The sequence below is a fragment of the Watersipora subatra genome, chromosome 1 (assembly GCF_963576615.1).
Source record: "Watersipora subatra chromosome 1, tzWatSuba1.1, whole genome shotgun sequence".
NCBI lineage: Eukaryota > Metazoa > Bryozoa > Gymnolaemata > Cheilostomatida > Watersiporidae > Watersipora > Watersipora subatra.
In genome coordinates this window covers 42098298-42114457 of record NC_088708.1, presented here as the reverse complement: position 1 = coordinate 42114457, position 16160 = coordinate 42098298, and the positions used below count along the sequence as shown (strand labels likewise).

General features: G+C 35.6%; 1 protein-coding gene across 3 annotated transcripts; it reads left to right on the top strand.

Annotated features, from left to right (window-relative positions):
- Window positions 1-7157: 7157 nt before the first annotated feature.
- LOC137404900 (thiamine pyrophosphokinase 1-like) lies at window positions 7158-15676 on the top strand. Of its 3 annotated transcripts, none has more exons than XM_068091141.1 (7): window positions 7158-7264; window positions 8290-8396; window positions 8562-8701; window positions 10087-10188; window positions 10442-10582; window positions 14329-14437; window positions 14859-15676. In XM_068091141.1, the coding sequence occupies exons 2-7, from the start codon at window positions 8366-8368 to the stop codon at window positions 14969-14971; spliced, it is 636 nt and encodes a 211-aa protein (XP_067947242.1). In that variant the 5' UTR covers window positions 7158-7264; window positions 8290-8365; the 3' UTR covers window positions 14972-15676. The 3 variants fall into 3 exon arrangements, with proteins under 3 accessions (XP_067947242.1, XP_067947229.1, XP_067947236.1); XM_068091128.1 differs by having other exon boundaries at window positions 7164-7264; window positions 8319-8396; XM_068091135.1 differs by lacking the exon at window positions 8290-8396 and having other exon boundaries at window positions 7164-7264.
- Window positions 15677-16160: the final 484 nt, after the last annotated feature.

Sequence of the window (16160 nt, the reverse complement as noted above, 5' to 3'; positions counted from 1 at the left end):
AAAAGGTTGCAGTTATGTTGCACTTAATGCGGTTATCTATCAAGAGTATTCTATTTCATTTTAGGCTGATTGTTATGCCGTACCAATGATACTATGATCAAAGTCATGAAACCACTCTTCACTCGTGTTATAAGTTGTTGTTTAGTTTATCAATTGCGATTCTGTTTTCTGGCACGGTATTGTTAAGCAATTTTTACTTGTTCTGCTACACTCCAGAATACTACATCATGTAGAATGTCAATCACTCAGTGAACGACGAATTACCACACCTTTAGTATAATTTCACCATTGCAATGCCTTCTGTTTCATAAAAGTACATATTATTACACCAGAAGCCATTGTATCAACATTGTAGTAGACTAATTTACAAAACCGAGCAAACTGCATAATCTAAAATAAATGCTATACATGCAAATATATATTAAATGCATTCTAAATATCACAACACCAACCTTCTCAGTATTTATGTCTCTTCACATAGGTGTTTTATACAAAAAGTAATGTTGCTAATATGAGAGGTTATTCTAAAAATTAATTTGACAGCCGGAATTCTGACAGTTTGGACTAAATTTGAATTTGGCATAGGAGGGTATCCATTGAATATATTTATGCACTATGTCTCTGGATGCTGTACACCAGTTTAAAACTTTTAGACATCTAACACCAACATCTGTTACTATCATTCTTTCATTAAAGAGTTGCCATCTAGAAATTGAACATACTTGAGAGTAATCATGAAGTAAACAGAAACGGATATTGTAAAATAACATTAATTGTAAAATAACATTATAGTAATGTAATGTACATGTTATATCCACAAGTCAAGCTATTTAGGGAGTTTGCTGGCTGCTTCTGATTTAGTTCAATACGACAGCAGCTAACAGGAAGCTTGTATCATGGAAGGACAAGTAATCTGCGATAGCAGAGCATTGAAGGTTTTTGCTGTCAAAACAGCTAGCTGTCCCCAAGACTTTTTTGAATCAGTTGATTTAGTATGATCTTTTTACAATGTCATGAATGGTAATGTAGCAAGTGTCAACTGGTTGATTTTGTTTGTTATTATTTTCAGCAGGTTCTTTCTAAAATTATAGACTTAAGCTCGTTTGCAACATAAGATGATGTCATCCTTGTTGAAGTGTTTTAGGAATACTATCCATTTTGGCATATATTGTGCGAACAAAGTTGCATTAAGCCTCAATGATACATTTACTGCAGTTTACATACTTCCCTAACCCTGGAACAGTTGTGGATATTTTGCTATCCAAAAATTTGAGCTCAATCCATCTGTAAATTCTATCCATTGAAGCCTAGCTACCGCTGGCTTACCCAGAGGTGGTGTCAAAGACAAACACTTTCATCAACAACCTTACTTTTAAATAACATGGTCAGCTTTGCTATTTATCTTCAGCATTTGATTTTTGACTCATTAAAGTTTTTTCACTGCCTGGACTAACTGCACTTCTAGCTGTCACAGGAAGCCCTGTTACAGCTGTGTGTGTCTATTTTGAATTTCACGTCATCTAATTCACAATAATGTCACATAACTAAGCATAATCTGTCTCAGTGATGCTATTTATGTATTGCTCAGGCTGATCATGTGGATCAGAAATATGCAAAATGACTCAGATTCTTGGAACAGGCTTTCAGCAAACTACTTCAGGCTGCAAATTGAAAGCTTCCTACTCATTTCTGTTTTGCCCTTTTTTTGGATATTGCTCTCATATTGCTGATCTAGATCCACATATATCTTCACATGTTTTATATGATGATAACTTAGATGATCCCTTACTCAATGATGAAATGTCCTACCACTAGTTGGTTCCTGGTATGTCTGTCTTTTGTTGTGATCTTTCTAATGCCTACCTGAATGGAGACTCAAAGTTGTTAGAAAAAATCAGTGAATCTTCAAACATGGAGTTTGTTGATAGTTAGCAACCCTCGGTTAAGATTTTTTAACGCATTTATTCAAATGTAAATTGTCTATGAAGTATTCACAGAGCTTTGAATTCATTACACCCACAACAATTTATGTATGTAAATCTCGGTGTTTGTCATTTGTGTGTCCAGTTATAACGATTAAAATCTAAGAATGTTCAATTTGCTTTACACTGGTTTGAACTCAAAACCTCCAGGTTAGCAGATTGGCATGCCAAACCACTACACTACGTTGTCCTTGTCATACGATGTGTGGTAAGGATTGTGCACATACCTATGCATCGTTTGCCAAGATACTATTGACCAGTTTAACATGACGCGTAACATCATTACGCATAACATCAAGCTGGCTTTACGACTCTTATTATAGTAAAAACTAGATGAATGCCTGGCGTTGCCCGGGTGATATGTCTTTGCACAGAAAATGTATTTTTATTTAACATATAACAACAGTTACCATGCTAATTTTCAAACTTCATATCACGAGAAAAGTGTTTTATGCAGTTTAAATAAATTAATAAAAAATAAAACAGCCGTAAAGGTTTTCAAACATCGTTAAATAACTGTAACTAACTTTCAAGCTTCATATCATGAGGAAAATGTTTTGTGCAGGTCAAATAAATTAAGAAACAAAATAAAACATTTATAAAAGTGTTTAAATGTAATTGTGAAATAATTAGCAAGTAATAGCTAAATCAAGTCTATTTTGCTATACTACGTTTACAATCAAAGATGATTTGGTAATGATACAATACTAACTGAGAAAACAAAATAAAAATCCTTAATATGTTGAATTACTAATAACAATTCGTGCTTGGAAATGTGTGTATATAAAAAAGGTTACTGTTCCAGCAAAAGCTATCCATCAAAACTTTGAATACGACAATACTTGTGCTTCTCGATGCTGGTACAAATGTAAAAATGGCATATCGAACCGTCTTTGTCTGACCGAACGGAGAGAGAATGCGGAGGCTATTCCTACTCGAGATAATACAATCGTCCGTGTGAAAAGTATTGGCTTTCACCGATTTAGCAATTGAACCTTACGAAAAACCGGAAATAGAAGTTTACGAAAAAGCATCGTGTTTCCTAGAGTTAATAGTGTTTCAATTAATATGTCGTCTAGCGTGTGAAATAGGGAAAAGAGTGTATAAAGTATATAGTAAGAGCTATAAATCGTAAGAGCCCTCGTAGACTCGTATTTAGACAATTGGATTACAAACCTGCGCTGTTAATCTTCATGAGTTCAAACCCAGCACGATGCGAGACTTTAATTCTAATATTTTAATAGCTATAGCTGGATACACCGAAGGACATACTGAAGTACACACAGACAAACTGAGTATATACAGTGGAACCTCGGTTCTCGACCAACTCGGTTTTCAACCAGAAAATTTGAGATTTGTTCATCTCGAACATAAATTCGGTTCTCGACCAAACCAGCGCCTGCGCATTGGAATTAAATATGTAGTGCTGGGCACGGGTAATAAAACTCGTACTCGCAGGTTTATCTTCTCTTGAGTATCGGGTAATAAAGATTTTGTGCATTTTGGTCTTGTCGGTTCGGGTTTTGACTTGAGAGTTCGGGTTTCGTGGCACGGATACCTCGAGTAGGGTGGACAAAAACTCAGTCTATTGCGCCCTGCTCTCTAAACACTGTGTAATAACCCGCCTGTTAACCCTTTGAACACTGGCCTTGTTTGTCATTGTGTGACAGTAACCCTGGGCAATCTGTCCAACATCCGAATTTTTTAAACTTTTATATATATATCTCAATGTGCTCATAGTACAATGATATTTGGTAAAACACTAGTAAAAAGTCGGGCAACCCACAGCAAATGTCATCAAACAGAAAAAAAACAGTACTTTATCCTTATTCGGGTTAAAACTACAAAAAATTTGTAAAATTTCAAAAACCTGTAAAAACAGTTACAATAGCATCATATTCATTGAGCACATGTTTATCATCATTTTATGACTCAAAATATACTGGAAAATTGTAATTAGTATTATAAAGTTCTTTATTTGCATCACAATCTTTCATGACCTACCAACAAATGAGTTGTGTCAATTTTTTCGCGATATTGTTCAAATAAAGTTTGTTATTAAAACGAAGGAAATAGGTAAAGATATTTCAGAACTGTTACAAATGGGCGTAAAATTTCTGGTCTGATTTCTTGTGCAAAAATTAATTTGATTGATTTATGCTGTTACTTAGAAACGGCTTTTGTAAACAAAGCCATGTGAATGCCAGAATTCTGGCCGATTGAGATTCTGACACACCCTACATTGTGCCTGAAAACTGACAGTTGGGGTTCAAACTTCCAAGGATTGAGGCTGCGAGCATGAATATTGGTCATTAGAAAATATTGAAAACCAATAAATAAATTGAATAGTATTATAATTGCATTGTAAATTTTAGAATATGTCTGATGTTTGGAAATTTTAGACATAAAACCCGTATCAACAAACCCGATACTCGAAAAACTCGTTGGCCAAGGACTCGTGTCAAGCCCTACCATCTACCCGATACTCGAAAAGCTTGTTGGCCAAGGACTCGTGTCAAGCATTACCATCTACCCGATACTCGAAAAACTTGAAAAGAAGGGGCCAGAGTCTAAATTCGTTGGCCAAGAAGTACTCGTGCCCAACACTAGAATTAAACGTTTGGAACAGCTCCGGAAACAGCATGTTTATCTGTTTAATGATGTTGCTATGAGCCACTTTCGGAAGGTTCTCAAACAAAGGGAGAAGCAAGTTATGCTTCTTAAATTTTTTGCAAAAACGAAGGAACCATCTGGGATGACGTCTCCTTTACCGAAGAGATTTGCTAGGGAGACAACTCTTCCAGTTGAGTTACCCTAAATTGTTTTGGAAGAGGATTCTCCTTCAAAGAGTGCCATGGCTGTATATATTTTCTTTTTCACGCGATTTTTGGTGTAACTGATCTGTTGCATTTTTTGCTGTTTCTTTAGCAATTTTTGCAATTTTTAGTATTGTAACTTAACCTTTAATGCTTTAACAGCAAAACATACGAAATGTTTATTTTTTGTTTTCTTTTTCTATCATCATAGATAAAAAAATTTTTAATAAAAATAAACACGGTCTATATCTACCCGTTTTTATTCATAGTATACAGTACAGTTTAGGGTGTAAAATGTTAACAAAAATACTTTGCCGCTGTTGTTTTCTCGACTTGAAACGGATTAAAATTTACATACATTAGTTTTAATGGGAAAAAATTGTTTTGGATCTCGAACAACTCGGTTTTCAAACAACTTTCTGGAACGAATTATGTTCGAGAACCGAGGTTCCACTGTATATAAATCAGAGCATAAATAAGATAACTTTTCACTGTTTTGTAGTCAAGCTGATCTGTTTGGTTTTGAAGGTCCACATTATGCTAATGGACGGTAGTCTTTCCTGATTTCATCATATATTAAATTTTGCTCACTTACTGTTTTTCATTTTAACATGGCTCAAAATAATTGTCAAGCATATGGTTGGTGCCTTTTAAAGTTTTTTCCTATCCTTTCACCACTGCATCAAAATTGAGTTAATTGTAAAGTCTCAGCTCCCATTCGTTCAGCGTGTTAATTATTGTTGTACTTCAGACGCTATACTATAACTGTGTCTAGTCATGAGATTTTGAAATGCATTTAAATGTTATCCATTGAGTAGAGCCAAACTACTGTCGAAGAAGTCAATGAATGAAGAATCTTGAATGAACATATCATCCTTTAAGTTAGTTTGAGCTATGTCGGACATCTTGATAGGCGCTGTTAAAGTTCAGTACATCTACTAACCTTAAATGTTCAGCTAATTATTAAGAGTTTTCTTTTCTATGACATTTGCAAGCCACATTCGCTACTGTCATACTATTACTTCAGGAATAGATATTAGTATACAGATTCTGGCACCATGTGATAGCTCTGCTCAAATTCATGGAAAAACTCTTATATCTAGTTATAAGTTGTTGTCTAGTTCTTCGTCTGCTGTTCTACTCCCTTTTCGCTTTGCACAATGTTTTAAGCACCGCCCTCTTTAGTTGCACTCCAGGATTCTATGTTATTACACTGAAACCACAGTACCACTGAAACCAGTATTTTATCATTACAATGGCTTAAAAATGTAAAATGAAGTACTCATATATGATGATATTATTTTTACAACATACTGCATTGATTGTTGTAATATTGAAGATATTTTTTTAATAAAAACAGTATTTAAGGGTTTGCTTGCAACAAACTTCATATTCCAGTTATTTGGTATCAAAAGATTCACCATGTCTTACTCTGCTGTGTTGTGGTTGCAAAATATGTGGAAATGTGATTACAAGCTCTTAAAAGCTCAAAAACGAACAGTTAATCGCCGCCATCACAAAACCGCCGCTGATTGGAATCAGTTTATTTCTCTGACGTAGTTAATCCAATTGGTTAATATGTTGTCACGTGATGTTCTCACGTGAATTGAAATGCCAATAAAAGGTTCAATATAAAACTTATCGTAGCACTAGTTTATGACAAAGACTTCAGGTTTTACCGAAGAGCCTGTATCAAATATAGATGTTTGCTACTTTACAGTTCTGTTGCGGCTTGGTCTATCGTCTAATCATAATCCAATCATGTGACCCATACTTCCTACCAAACAACGCGAATATTTTCTGCAGCCTTTTTCGATTATTACAAGTGACCAACAGGCTCGTCATGTTTATCAGAGAATGATATGTACTCCTTCGAGCTAAGGTTAAACAATTAAACGATTTTTCACAGTAAGTTATAAGATATCAGTGCTGAAAGTGACAGCATTACAATGATGATGGAATAGACAAAATGACCATAGGCATGGTTTTATTGAATGCGTGAAGTATATTTGTGAAAATATTTCGACGAATGAGGTTGCATGAAAGTGTAAACGGAAGCCATCTCGTTAAATTTCGACCCATTTGAGCCGTTTTGGTAAGAGATTCTAATCTACGGCAGTTTCGTGAGGGCTGCGATGTACTGTTCGTTTTTGAGCTTTTAAGAGCTCGTAATCACATTTCCACATATTTTGCACCTACAACACAGCAGAATAAGAAATGGTGAATTTTTTGACACCAAATAACTGTAATGTGTATTTTGTTGCAAGTCAACCTTTAAGTTTTACCAGTTTTACCCACAAATGCTTTAGTTAAATTACATTAGTCGCCGCTTACTAGTGAAGCCTAGACATTTTTTCGCAGGTAGAGGAGCTTCTATACGGTGAAGAGAAATGGTCTGTCATTGGTATCCAAGGCTGTTTCGCCATGGTGGTCATACCACCAGTTTTCAAGACTTGACCAGCTCGGGTCAGTTTTCTTCCATTCTAAATATTAAAATTATTTGTTTGTGTTCTTTTTAGTTTCTTTTCTTGAGTTACCTGCTAATAATGTGCATTCTGTTCAACAACTCACTAACTTCTGGCATTGCTGCTTGTTTATTCTGCAAGCTATCTCTTCTACTAAAGTACCAGCTGTATATTTTGAGTTGTAAAAGAAAACTATATAATAAACAAACAGCATTATATTTTTGAGGAAATCCACTATGAAATTTTAATTATAAGTGTTATTTTGCATGTACATTGTTTCACACACTCACTTAATCTGATAGTCAACCCTTTCTTTTTTATTCCAAAATTTTACAAAAATGCAGACATTTGGCATAAGTTGTAATATTGCAACAAATATTTGGCTCTTGACACAAAATAATTTTTTAGTATATAACAATCAAATTTTTTCAAAACATGGCAGTTTCATTTGTAAAAGTCAAAATGAAAATGACCAAAAAATACAACCATATGAATTTAGTTCAAACTTCACCTAGTCTATTTTAAACTAGGTAACGATACGGTTACTATACGCATCCCTATTGCCACTTTTTCAGAACCTGTGCTTCATTGAGGTTACACTTCTGTTCATCTCTCTAAGTTTAAGCATTAATAAAGCCATTTTTATTGAACATTTTATTGATTAACTTCTCTTTCATAATTTAATTATTTACATTTAGTTTGTGCCATAGTTTTATATAATACATTTAACATTTTGTGAAGCTTTCGGTAATATTTATTATGGCGTTATCATAAGTTTGAGTACTGGGACGATTTCAATTGAACGTTTTGTGAATTGTTACATGAATGTATGCTGCAGCATAAGATGGTTTTAACATATGAAGTAGGTCCTAGAATGAACGAGCATTGTATGTCAAAGTATTTATTTAGAGCTTTGTTTAGATTACTCAGATAGCTACTATATAGTGTCATGTACAACAATAATACCATGTGATGAGGTAAGTTCAGCTGCCTTGGAGAGTCGTAGTTATCTTCTCTTTATTTTAGCTACACCTAAAAGATACTCTTTGCTTTAGAAGAAGGTGAGGCAATTATTTTGCTAAATGGCACGCACAATGACAACATGGAAACTTTTAAAACTCGCTGGTCTCAAGGTAAAGTCTTCTTTACGTTTAACGCTTCTACTTAGTGGTAGACGCTCGGTTTTTAATTATTAACATGGTAACAATAAACTATTTGATGGGTCTCATAATATTTTCATAGAGTAGAGATGACATGCAATAGATGGTAAATAAAGGCGTATGTGGAAAATCTTTTAGCCACACTCAAGGCTGCTGTGGATGGAGGTCTGAATTTTCTTTTTGACATGGTTGGTACTGAGGAATGCTATTGGCCAGATGTAATTACTGGAGATTTTGACTCGGCTCGTCCCGAGGTACTTGACTTCTACAGAAGAAAGGTAAATAAGACATTTAGAACTTCTCTCTTGATACAAGCAATCTCGTCAGAATGAGTAGTTTTCAAACTATACTTTGAGCATGTGGTTAAAAACCCATGAGTTAGTTGTTGGCAAATACTATGTTTTAGTACGGTTTAGTTATCACACAGATCTATGATCTGGCTACATGTTCTGTCATCCCATCAATATTTTCAAAATGAATAAACATTTAGCCTGTCGAGACATATTATTAAAGCGTTTCTTTGCTGCTAAACACTCGTTCTCATTATTTGAACGTGTTCAAGTGCTATAACGTATACCTCCTATAACGTATACCTCTTATAACGTATACCTCCTATAACGTATACCTCCTATAACGTATACTTCCTATAACGTATACCTCCTATAACGTATACCTCCTATAACGTATACCTCCTATAACGTATACCTCCTATAACGTATACCTCCTAAAACGTATACCTCCTATAACGTATACCTCCCATAACGTATACCTCCTATAACGTATACCTCCTATAACATATACCTCCTATTATGTAAATTCCAGATAACTTAAAGAATTTATCTGAAGTTTTTGCTTTGTACTACGTAAGGATTTCCATATAACGTAAAGTACCAAGTCGGTCTAAATTCTCAAATTTGATTTCGATAATGCGAATCTCGTGGATGGCTTTAAAAATATCGCTTTTCCTCTTGCCACACTTGAGAGAGAGAAAAAACGAGGTATAGGGATGGTTATTATACATACTGGTATCCTGTTAACTTAGTCCGCCAAAACAGATCGTCAGTTGTGTCCGCCATTACAGATCGTCAGGTGTGTCCACCATTACAGATCGTCAGGTGTGTCAACAAGGCACAGAAAATAAGTACCCATGCAATAATTAAGAAATACTTGAAGGTGATCTATTGGCGCAGGTGTTGGAGTGTCAACATACCAAGCTGGGTGTCGAAAGCTATATTTTATCCTAACCTCGCACCCTGGCAGCAAATAGACGGATGGTCAGACTGACGGGGCTCTTAATATGTATAGTAAAAATATATTTTGGTTTCACTTTATTTTAGATATAAAATGTTGTTACTATTTTTCTTTTTGATAGAAATAAATAAAAATTGCTGTTTAGAAGAAAAACGGTAAAAAATCGATGAAAAGTGTGCGCCTCCCCTTCACTTATTGTAATTTTACCGTAATAGTTATAATACTATAAAAGTACAAACCAAGGAAAAGTGATAAAAAAAATGAAATCAAAATTTTTTAAACCAAACAAAGTTGCCAATACCAACCGGTAACACTAAAGCTACTGTACTTTCATTAAATAAAAACATTATGTTTAGTTTTCTTTTTTGAAGGACCAAAAGGGTGAGTTGTCAGCAGATTGTATTGTTTACAGGGCGTATCCATTCGCGAGACAAAAGATCAAGATTATACAGACTTTTCCAAGTGTCTGACAATCGTGTCCAGCATGTGCTCGGAGAGCCCTAAGAATATTTTGGTATGTCCTATTGTTTTTTTTTTGTTTTCTTAGTCCAGGGTTTTTTCTTTTTGTGACTATGCAAGCCATTTCTGTCTTATCTGTATTCTGATCAACTGGTGATTATATTTGTATATAACGTGTGACTACTATATAGTAAGTAAAATGTTCTGTAACTTTTGTTTTTCCTAACATTGAAACTGAAACATGAATGAAACAAATGAAACTTTCCAATAATTAATTTTCAAGTGTTGATTTAAACTGCTCTTTTTAGAGGATTGTCGTATTTGGAGCCTACGGCAGCCGACTAGATCATCAGCTCTCTAACATCAGCTCATTAGTGAGAGCGCATGAATTTACCAATCTTCCTATTTGTCTTCTCGATGCCAATCAACTGGCATTTCTGCTGAGAGAGGTGAGTCAACTAAACAGATTGTATAACAAAAACAACAGCAAACCCGGTGATGCCTAATATTTTTAACACTCTCAATCAGGTAGCCTGCAGATGTGTCTTTAAGAGGTTGGTACTCAGGAACCGGGAAAAATTTTTAAACCAAATTTTTGTAGTGACCGGTCGAAGGCATTAATCATATGCGTTCGAAATTACGATGAAATCGGCCAAAAAATGTGAAAATGCGCAGTGTTTATGCAGGCTAATAGACACACGCGTAAAGACAAAGTCGAATTTATTAATATGGATAACAATATACCTGATACAATATATAACTTTATAACAAATGATATTAACAAGTGACATCCATAAATAGGTTAATTGATGAACTTACTGAGAGACAATTAATTGATAAAATTTACAGAGTGGCTACTAGTTGATGAACAAATACAGAGTAGCTACTAGTTGATGAACACTCACAGAGTAGTTACTAGTTGATGAACACTTACAGAGTGGCTACTAGTTGATGAACACTTACAGGGTAGCTACTAGTTGATGAACACTTACAGAGTGGCTACTAGTTGATGAACACTTACAGGGTAGCTACTAGTTGATGAACACTTACAGAGTGGCTACTAGTTGATGAACACTTACAGAGTAGCTACTAGTTGATGAACACTTACAAAGTGGCTACTAGTTGATGAACACTCACAGAGTGGCTACTAGTTGATGAACACTTACAGAGTGGCTATTAGTTGATGAACACTTACAGAGTAGCTACTAGTTGATGAACACTTACAGAGTAGTTACTAGTTGATGAACACTTACAGAGTAGCTACTAGTTGATGAACACTTACAGAGTACTTACTACCCTAGGACACTTATGTATTCGCGGCATCTAACTTTCGCGTTTTCGCGGTGTCATCCTCTTGCGAAAATTTAATGAGCGAAACTAAACTATCATAACGAACGAGCGAAACGCGAAGTTAAATAGCTTTGTTCATTGATATCCACAATAAAATCGTCATATTAGAAATGCAGGCAATTTTCGTCTGTGGTTGGGATCAATGGGAAATTTCTGGTAAACTCATTATAGCTAATACACCAACTGATCGAGCAGCATGGCAAAGCAAATTAAGATTATATCAGTTTGGTCACCGAATTTGTAACTGATGAGGATGAAAGTCTGGTAGGTGAAGTCATAAAATTGAAGAATAATTATTGTAGTGATGAATTTTATTACCAACCAAAAACAATATCAACCCTCATCAGGTCTAACCACATTATCTCTTCCACTGCCAACCATGTACAAATTAGCTACCGGCCTAGTGCCAGCCATTTTACCGAAATTGCCGATATTGCTTCATGATATGTATACAGTATTTTTTCAAGTTCTACTTTAATTATCTGTATAATCACAAAAATCTAAATTGGCTATTATGTCATCAACAACTAATTACCTGTTTTATGACTCGCGCGGGGTAGTTAATGAACTCACAGAAAAATGTTCGTTTTTAGATTAGCAATTCTCAAACAAAAGTTTAAAATTGCTTCGTTGTTTTAGGCTGATTTTATAGAGAAATCTTCGGACAACACAGTCAATTTCATAAAACACTTAAAGACCGTGGGTTATGTGGTCAACAAATAATAAAATCAGGTTACCAGACAATTGCTGAGAAAGTCCAAAAATGCGTTTATGGCAGTGGCCCCTAGAAAATGCATAAATGCGTTTATGGCAGCGTAAGGGTTATACAGTTTTGGTTGTGAAGTTGGTTGCTACCTATCTATTTTCTTTTTCTTGGGACTCGAGTGTGAAAGTCACAGCGGGAGGAACCTAGACGTCATTGATAGTCTAAAAAACAAATGGCAGCAAGTGATCAAATTGAATTGCCGATCTCACCCACACATTTCAACCTGTGGTTTACAAATACGAACTAGTCTCAAATTGAATTTTTTTCTTATTAGCAAACTGGACCTGAGGAATGTAATCTGTTTTTTCCACTGCATTTATTTTCACATCACTATATTTTCGCACTCATCAGAGCCGCGAAATTAAGTTGCAGCGAAATTTTATTCTGTGTGCTACTCACGAAACTAAATATTAGCGAAATATAAGTCTCCTAGGGTAGTTGATGAATACTTACAGAGTAATTACTAGTTGATGGACACTCACAGAGTAGCTACTAGTTGATGAACACTTACAGAGTAGCTACTAGTTGATGAACACTTACAGAGTAGCTACTAGTTGATGAACACATACAGAGTAGCTACTAGTTGATGAACACTCACAGAATAGCTACTAGTTGATGAACACTCACAGAGTAGCTGCTAGTTGATGAACACTCACAGAGTAGCTACTAGTTGATGAACACTTACACAGTAGTTACTAGTTGATGAACACTCACAGAGTAGCTACTAGTTGATGAACACATACAGAGTAGCTACTAGTTGATGAACACTCACAGAATAGCTACTAGTTGATGAACACTCACAGAGTAGCTGCTAGTTGATGAACACTCACAGAGTAGCTACTAGTTGATGAACACTTACACAGTAGTTACTAGTTGATGAACACTTACGGAGTAGTTACTAGTTGATGAACACTTACAGAGTAGCTACTAGTTGATGAACACTTACAGAGTAGTTACTAGTTGATGAACACATACATAGTAGCTACTAGTTGATGAACACTCACAGAGTAGTTACTAGTTGATGAACACTTACAGAGTAGTTACTAGTTGTTGAGCACTTACAGAGTGGCTACTAGTTGTTGAACACTCACGACAATCAGAGCGATTCTTGCTGCAGTGTAGCTGCATGGCAGCTGAACTTCAGCTTCCATTATTGAAAGCTTCAGTTGGGACAAGTAGCTCAAGTAGCTAAGTAGCCAAGGTGTTCAAGTTTGCACCTAAACGTGTTTGGCATGGTCAATTCAGATTAAACAAACTTATTAGTTGTGAACTTGTGAATGCAATATTCTCCTCACTTTGTGGTCCAATTCATTTAGGAAATATCTAAATCGTCGTAATTTTTCTGTGTTTGATCAAACCTTTGTGGCTGCTTCTTACAAGCATCATTTGCTTCGTTTGGGATAAACATACTTCTGGTGCTTCAATTCAGTTGTCGTATGGCCAATCTTCAGGAGATAAATGAATGCAACCAAGTCCTGACCTAGGATTGCATGATTCCCTGGTTTGGGTGGTTCACACAATATCGCCATATATCGCCGTTGATGCCACAATCCTTCGGTGATTGTCGATGATACCGATGTTCACACTATCACAAACCTATCTCGTTTGTATTAGGAAATATTCCGTGACGTTGTGTTCCCAGTTCTCTTTTTAAGTTTTCTAGAAGTCTTTTTGTTTTCGCATGCTGGAATTAAATACTAGTCATGCAGCGATGATCATAAACGAATATGAATAAATCACGCTGTCCGTGACCTCAAACTACTATCGCCAAAACTGTTCACATTTGAAAGGTAGTCGTCGATGCTCAACGCAATATTGAAAAAGTTTGCCAGCTGCAAACTTTCCTGATATTTCGTAATTTAATATTTCCCGACATGTCCGTGATGCTTCGTCAATGCCATCAGTTCACGGTTCACATAATCGACAATGAACGCCGAAAGGAAAACGCTGACAAACGGTGATATAGTGTGAACCAGCCTTAAGACTATCAAAGAGATATTTCTTGTGTAATCAGAGAAGTTTTTGGTCATGTTTATATATATTATTTATAAGATTAATCTCACGTTATTCTTTTGTCAGGGCGAGCATGAAATTCATGTGGACGACATTGATGAGGTTGAGTGGTGTGGCCTCGTGCCAGTCGTACAGCCAGTTCTTACCTCGACAAATGGTCTCAAGTGGAATCTTGGTAACTATTCGTTAGCTTTTGTGGACTCGAGCAATTTCATGCGTTTTCTGCAGCTGCCCTCCATCTACGGCTCTACACCTACTGGCAGCGCTACTCTAGACACTATTCCATTCAGACTATTCAATGTTGCATAATTGTTTCGTTTTTATTTTGTCTTAAGAAGGGGCAACATGGACATTTGGCTGCATATGTGCTGCCCACATAAACAAGTTTGGCCAAAACGTGAAGATCAAACAGTTATTTATCGTCAAGGAGTGAGGACCAGACGTGTTTTATTTAGCTTCAAAGTTCTCTGTTTGCCTACCAATACTGACAGCTCAATTCATATGCCTGCATTGTGCCTGCCATTCGTAGAGTAATGTATCAAGCTGGGATTCCAGGATTCATACGTTTTGCAATATATATTGTTACTTTATTGCAGACAATCACACTATGGCGTGTGATGGACTCATCAGCACATCTAATCAAATATCTGATCAACAGGTGAAGGTCAAATGTAATGGATGTCTTCTGTGGATGATGGGCTTTCTCTAGAAACTGACTGATTGCATCGCAGATAGTTTCTTGCATCTATATCTTACATTTTATTTTGGCATTTGCTGCTACTCAATTTTATATGCATAGTGACTGTGCTGTTTTTTATTAATGATTAATATTTTGGTGATAATGCATGAACACAGGTTTTACGTGATCAACTATTCTAATCTGTTTTTAAGTTTTGTAGAATGTATTCATTCTCTGTACAATACATTTGCATAGTATATTGCTTATGAATGGTAGGTGATATTTTGATGCTGAAGGTATTGTGGTGAATATTGTATGCGATGTGAATATTGTAGGCGATGTGAATATTGTACGCAATGTGAAAATTGTATACAACATGTATATATTGCACGCAATAGGTTTATCTTGACGGAGTGCATTTATGTCGTATGCAATATACATGTATGTACAAGTACAATATATGCATCATTTTTCCTTACCGACAACACAGGTTTGGTTCATATACCTTTTGCATGTTATATGCATATTTTTATCTTATCACCATTGTTTTACTTTTCTGTTGAGTTTGGCTGGGAGATATTTGGTGATTTCATTTGGGTATTATTCGACCTACGTTTGGTCTGTATAACAATTAATGTTACCATTCTCTTATATTTGTTCATGTTCATTACCTGTTAGCAGTCACTTGCTAAATATTTGATATATGAAGTATTGCTAAGTGAAGGTGCGAGCTTTCAAGACCATAAACTATCATAATAATAGCACCAGATGATGAAGTAGCGACAATGCGAGCTGATTGATATCTGTAGTTCAATATCACCTCCCCAAAGCTAACAAGTTTTTTTAGAGAAATCTTAGGATTCTATGTAAAAGGTCTGTTAATTACACAGGTGTCCTTTAGTGAGATATTGCCGAGCCGTAGGCTACACACATAAAAAAAACAAAGATCATGTTAAAATATTCCAAGTTTCAAGTCATGTTTTGTACAACTTACCTTATGGTTTCACAAAACTTGTCTCTAAGTCCCTATTAATAAGATTTCAGTAACTATCGGGGAAATGTTCGGGAGCACTCAGCGATGCCCCGATAGTTACTGAGGTGTTGAAGCAGGACGCTAGGCTAGGAGCGACCATTTAGAAAACAGCAATCAGACAGTCTTAAATCAATAGGGACTTAGAGACAAGTTTCGAGAATAATTTAGTTTTCGGTTAATTAGAGT

Bases quoted from the DNA above. Each gene is read 5' to 3' on its own strand.
- LOC137404900 (XM_068091128.1), top strand. From the start codon at position 7,189: ATGGTCTGTCATTGGTATCCAAGGCTGTTTCGCCATGGTGGTCATACC. The intron at 8,397-8,561 runs GTAAAGTCTTCT...AAAATCTTTTAG, and splicing joins TAAAACTCGCTGGTCTCAAG to CCACACTCAAGGCTGCTGTG. The intron at 14,438-14,858 runs GTAACTATTCGT...ACTTTATTGCAG, and splicing joins TGGTCTCAAGTGGAATCTTG to ACAATCACACTATGGCGTGT.